The following is a 3,071-nucleotide window of genomic DNA, read 5'->3' as shown; positions in this document are numbered from 1 at the left end:
TATTTTGGTAATTAACTCTGTCAACTCAATCAGCCCGGTTAGGAATTTGAATGGGAACGGTAGTCAAGCCAGTGTGGTGTCAGAGTCAATGTTTACTGTTAACAATTCAAAACTAGGACATTATGATAGAGCCATTTTACAGGCTAGATCTCAGGAAGATAAGAATGCCAATTCAGTTACATGGGGCGGTATGCGTAACGAAGACGTAGCAACAAAAGGGATAGTGGGGCAAACTGATTTGGTGGTGAAGAATAACAACAAAAAGAAAGTGAAATTTATGTATGTCAAAGATTTTGGGGGAGGTTTTACAAAGAGGGTGATGAAAAGGCGGAATTACAACAAGAAGAAAGGCAGTTGCAAAACTGCTCAAGCTGAATACGCACCTATTCTGCTGGCAGCTTCTTCTAAGGCTGAAGGGCAGCATGTCACGGCTACCATCAGTGCCACCAACAACAGTAGCGATACTGTTTGTTATGGGGTGCAAGGCGAGAATTCTGACATTAACAGGAACAATTTGAAACAATGAAATTTATTAGAAGGAGATAAAGGTGATAAATTGATGAAGGCTATTGAAGCGTTGGGTGTGACAAATGTGGAGGGGAAAATCAAAGTGTTAAAAAAAGTTGAGAAGGTGTACAAGGCTAGCAAGGAAGGGAAGGAGGTAGAGAAGAAGAATTCAATGGGTTTTCAATGATCATTGGTTCATTAAATATTAGGGGGGGAGGTAATGCTCTTAAGAGAAGAAGAGTTAGTTCGTTGATTAAAAAAGGCGGAGCGAATGTGTTCTTGATTCAAGAAACAAAATTAACCAATACTCAAAGGTTTTGCATTAATAGTTTTTGGAGCAACACTTTGATTGACTATTCTTTCTCTAACTCTAGAGGAATGTCCAGTGGGTTGCTCATTCTTTGGAAGGAAGATTCGTTAGAGGTGATTTCTAGTTTCAAAGAAGATGGTTTCTTGGGGATAAAAGTTTTATGGAAGGAATACTACTACTATATTATCAATGTTTACTCATCGTGCGCTTTGAATAAAAAGATTGATATGTGGGCCAAGTTGTTGGATTTGAAGGAGAATTTTAATGATGGGGAGTGGATCATTGGAGGAGATTACAATGCTATAAAACATCAAAGAAAGGGTAGTTCTTATAATGTCAACGCGAACGAAATTAATCCCTTTGCGGATTTTATTGTTAAAAGCAATTTGGTGGACATTTCGTGCAAAGGGGAAAAAATTTCTTGGTATAATGGAGATGGCTTATCTATGAGTCGTATTGATAGATTTCTTGTCTCGGATAACATTGTGAATAGATGGGGTGTTGTTGGTCAATTAATTAGCCAAAGGGATATTTCAGACCATTGTCCTATTTGGTTAGTTATGGACAATAATAATTGGGGGCCTAAACCGTTCAAATTCACTAATGAATGGTTTTCTTATAACTCCTTCATTCCTTTCGTGGAGAAGGAGTGGAATGAGATTAAGGTGGAAGGTAGAGGAGATTTTGTCTTAAAGGAAAAACTCAAGTTGCTAAAGTCTAGATTGAAATGGTGGAATAAAGTGGTTTTTGGAAAGATATATTTGGAGGTGGAGGAAAAGGTGAGGGAAATAAATTATGGGGATGATTGTTTGGAAGACATATTAGATGGTAATCATTCCGATTTACTTCTTAATAGGAAGGAAGAGACAAGATCTTTTTGGTTGAATTTGAGGATAAAGGAGAATATCTCAGCTCAAAGATCAAAAGTTAAATGGCTAAAGGAAGGGGATTGTAATAGTGGTTATTTTCATAAGGTTTTGAAGGAAAGAAGAATTCATAATCATATTGGACCGATCTCTTCTTCGGGTTCTATTATCGAGTCGGTAGCGGAGGTTAAAGAGGAGGTTCAGAGTCATTTTGCTAACAAGTTTGTGGAGGTGGATAGAGTGAGGATAGGGTTGGAGGGTAGTTTCTTGAATCAAATTAGCAAGGAGGAGAGATTGGCGCTTGAATTTCCTTTTCTTGAAGATGAGATTAAAGAGGCCATTTGGAATTGCGGTAACTCTAAGAGCCCGGGTCCGGATGGATATACTTTCTTGTTCATCAAAAATTGTTGGTTCTTTCTAAAACATGATTTTATCCGATTCTTCAATTTCTTTCATTCCGGTGAAGTGTTGTCAAAGGCGGTCACCTTCTCGTTTTTTGGCTTTGATCCCTGAAGCTCCGAATCCTTTGACTTTGGATTATTATAGACCAATTTGTCTTTTAGGTTGTATGTATAAGGCGATTGCCAAGCTTTTGGCGGGTAGATTGAAAAAAGTCTTACATTCCGTGGTTTCCTCGTGCCAAAGTGCTTTTGTGCCAGGAAGACAACTTCTTGATGGAGTTTTAGTGGCTAATGAGGTGGTTGATTTTGCTAAAAAGGGAGGCCGAAATTGTCTTCTTTTCAAAGTGGATTTTGAGAAGGCTTATGACAAGGTGAATTAGAATTTCTTACGTTTTATATTAGAGAAAATGGGGTTTCGTTTGGTGTGGAGAAATTGGATGGAGCGGTTGATTTTTCAAAGCACTATGTCGGTGATGGTTAATGGTAGTCCCACTAACGAGTTCGTTGTTAAAAAAGGTTTGAGACAAGGTGATCCCCTTTCTCCTTTCCTTTATGTTTTAGTTGCGGAGGGTTTAACGAGCTTGGTTAGGAAGTCTATTGAAATTGGAGAATTTTGTTTTTTTCCCATCAATGGGAGGTGCGTCGTCGATATTCTTCAATTTGCAGACGACACTTTGTTGATAGGAGAAGGTTCTTGGAAGCATATGTGGGCTATAAAGGCGGTGTTGAAATTCTTTGAATTAGTTTTGGGGCTTGGTATTAACTATCACAAGAGCAAATTGATAGGAATTAATACTAGTGGCAATTTTTTGGAGGCGGCGGCTTTCGTTCTTTCTTGCAAGGTGGAATCCTCTAAGTTTATTTTTCTTGGAATTCCGATCGGTGTCAATCCTAGGAAATTCCACACTTGGATTCCTCTTTTGAACAAAATGAAGAAGAGGTTAACGGGTTGGAAAAATCGGTTTCTTAATCTCGGAGGTAGGATTA

General features: G+C 38.4%; 1 protein-coding gene across 1 annotated transcript; it reads left to right on the top strand.

Moving 5' to 3' along the window:
- Window positions 1–885: 885 nt before the first annotated feature.
- On the top strand, window positions 886–2,464 carry LOC131651507 (uncharacterized). The gene is made up of 2 exons (XM_058921167.1): window positions 886–2,035; window positions 2,247–2,464. Exons 1-2 carry the CDS (start codon window positions 886–888, stop codon window positions 2,462–2,464), a joined length of 1,368 nt encoding a protein of 455 aa, XP_058777150.1.
- The last annotated feature ends 607 nt before the right edge of the window (window positions 2,465–3,071 follow it).

This window comes from Vicia villosa, linkage group LG2 (genome assembly GCF_029867415.1).
Source record: "Vicia villosa cultivar HV-30 ecotype Madison, WI linkage group LG2, Vvil1.0, whole genome shotgun sequence".
Taxonomy (NCBI): Eukaryota; Viridiplantae; Streptophyta; class Magnoliopsida; order Fabales; family Fabaceae; genus Vicia; species Vicia villosa.
The sequence above is the reverse complement of the archived record's forward strand: the minus strand, read 5'-3'. Positions and strand labels throughout refer to the sequence as shown.

What these genes read in the sequence shown, in the direction of transcription:
- LOC131651507 (XM_058921167.1), top strand. Translation starts at nt 886, where the DNA reads ATGTCCAGTGGGTTGCTCATTCTTTGGAAGGAAGATTCGTTAGAGGTG. An exon ending in AGAGGCCATTTGGAATTGCG is followed by an intron (nt 2,036 to 2,246) that starts GTAACTCTAAGA and finishes TTTGTCTTTTAG; the next exon opens with GTTGTATGTATAAGGCGATT.